This window comes from Pteropus vampyrus, unplaced genomic scaffold, assembly GCF_000151845.1.
Source record: "Pteropus vampyrus isolate Shadow unplaced genomic scaffold, Pvam_2.0 Scaffold6, whole genome shotgun sequence".
In the NCBI taxonomy this organism is placed as follows: domain Eukaryota; kingdom Metazoa; phylum Chordata; class Mammalia; order Chiroptera; family Pteropodidae; genus Pteropus; species Pteropus vampyrus.
In genome coordinates this window covers 7,494,363-7,496,503 of record NW_011888787.1, presented here as the reverse complement: position 1 = coordinate 7,496,503, position 2,141 = coordinate 7,494,363, and the positions used below count along the sequence as shown (strand labels likewise).

General features: G+C 44.0%; 1 protein-coding gene across 1 annotated transcript; it reads left to right on the top strand.

Annotated features, from left to right (window-relative positions):
- Nucleotides 1-1,397: 1,397 nt before the first annotated feature.
- Nucleotides 1,398-2,135, top strand: LOC111744431 (olfactory receptor 6N2-like; the record flags this gene model as incomplete). Its single annotated transcript, XM_023535001.1, has 1 exon — nt 1,398-2,135. A coding segment is annotated over exon 1 (738 nt), but the record flags the coding sequence as incomplete, so codon positions are not given.
- Nucleotides 2,136-2,141: the final 6 nt, after the last annotated feature.

Genomic DNA, 2,141 nt, shown 5'->3' with positions numbered 1-2,141 from the left:
GCAAAAGAAACTGGGATTTGCTGCCAATGCCCCCTTCAAAGTAAAGGCAATTGGTGAACTTAAGTAATATTAGCAGCCCAGAATAGCAGTGATTTCCCAATCTTTGTGTTTTTATGCTTTTTGCACAAGTTCTTCTCCCACCCTGTATCCCATTTTACAGATGAGAAACTGTCTCAGAAAAGTTAAACAACTCGTTCGAATTCTGACTCATAAAGCAGAGCCCCTGGGTTTTGTTTAGGGTTATTGGCTACTCATGATAACTACCTCATTAATACACCCACACAGTGCTTTCTGTGTCTGCCTGTGGGTTTTCCCATCTCCATTTGCTTACTGCAGCAATCTGGACCCTCCATTATTAAGCGGGGTGCAGATCCAGTACAAGGGGTTGAGAATAATAAAGTGGTTTCAGCCTCCAACTCTGAACAGCCATGTTTTCCCTGAGCTTTGTGGTGAGACCTATGGCTTGAATCAAAATGATATTGAGAAAGAGACATGGGCTTTCTTATCTCACTCAAAGGACCTTGAGGCTATCTTATACTCAACTGGTTGGTTGCACACAGTGCCTTAGGCCACCTGGTTCGGAATCTTCTTTCCCATTCACTGCAGCCTAGATAAAATCTCTTTAATGGCCTGATTTTACTGTTTACGATTGTAAGAGAGAGCACTCTTGCCCTTGGCTTGCACCAGCATGGGCCCCTGACCTCAGAATCTGAGAATTTCAAATGTCTTGCTCACATGATTTTCTCTTGCAAGTATCATGGAAACCAAAATAAAACTAAGAAGCTTACCTCTCAACTCACTAAGAAACCGAAAGGAGAGGAATACATAATAGATATGATGGGGACCATTTCCCAAAAGGTAAACAGGAATCGACCTGGAGAGAAGGATTCTCCTGAGCCTTTGATTCACTGAGTCCTGCCGGAGAGTTCACAAACCCTCTGGAATGTGCCAACTTTCCTTTTAGATCTTCTTCCTTTCTTTCCATAACTCCCCGAGCTACTACAGTACTATAGAGCTACTATAGAGAAGGTGATTCTTTCTTTCTTTGTTCTTTGTCCTTCCTCCTCTTTGTATTCCTCTCCCCCTTTCTTCCATTTCCTACTGACAAAACCTAACATTCTTCTTGATTAAGTGAAGATGCAGTTGGGAGAAGCAGGTGGGGGGAGGGGACAGGGAATTGAAGTGATCACAGATTCTTATTCTAAATTATTTTGTTTCCCATTTCAGGCCTTGGAAAAAAAGATGATACTTTTCCACTCAAATAAAAAGAACTTCCAAAACCATGAGTGAGGCATGAATATCATCTATTACCAGTCCATGTCCTACGTGTAAGCTGGAATTTTCCGAAGTTTGCATGTTCCATCACTGGATGCTATGCTCCTAAGGGAAGCCAAGGCATGGTGAACTTGTCTTGGGAAAACCAATCATCAGTAGTAGAATTTGTGCTAAGAGGATTTTCTTCCACTCGACAGTTAAATATTTTCCTCTTTATGATGTTTTTACTTTTCTACATCTTAACTGTTTCTGGAAACATCCTCATTGTCCTGCTAGTTCTGTTCAACCATCACCTCCACACCCCCATGTACTTCTTCCTGGTGAATTTGTCCTTTCTGGAGATCTGGTATACCTCCAACATTGTCCCCAAGATGTTGCTGATTATCATAGCCGAACAGAAGACTATCTCTGTGGCTGGCTGCCTGACACAATTCTACTTCTTTGGATCCTTGGCTGCAACAGAGTGTCTTTTGCTTGCTGTGATGTCCTATGACCGCTACCTGGCCATCTGTCAACCTCTCCGCTATCCCATGCTTATGACTGGCCACCTCTGCATTGGGCTGGCAGCCAGCTCTTGGCTCTGCTGCTTCCTCCTGACAGCAATCACTATGGCCCTACTGTCCAGATTAACCTTCTGTGGACCCAATGAAATCGACCACTTCTTTTGCGACTTTACTCCTCTGGTTCATCTCTCCTGCATGGACACCTCACTGACGGAGACCATCAGTTATGCCACCTCTTCTGCAGTGACTCTCATCCCATTTATCCTCATTACAGCTTCTTATTCCTGCATCCTTGCTGCTATCCTAAGAATTCCATCTGGCACCGGCCGGCAAAAGGCTTTCTCCACCTGCTCCTCCCACCTC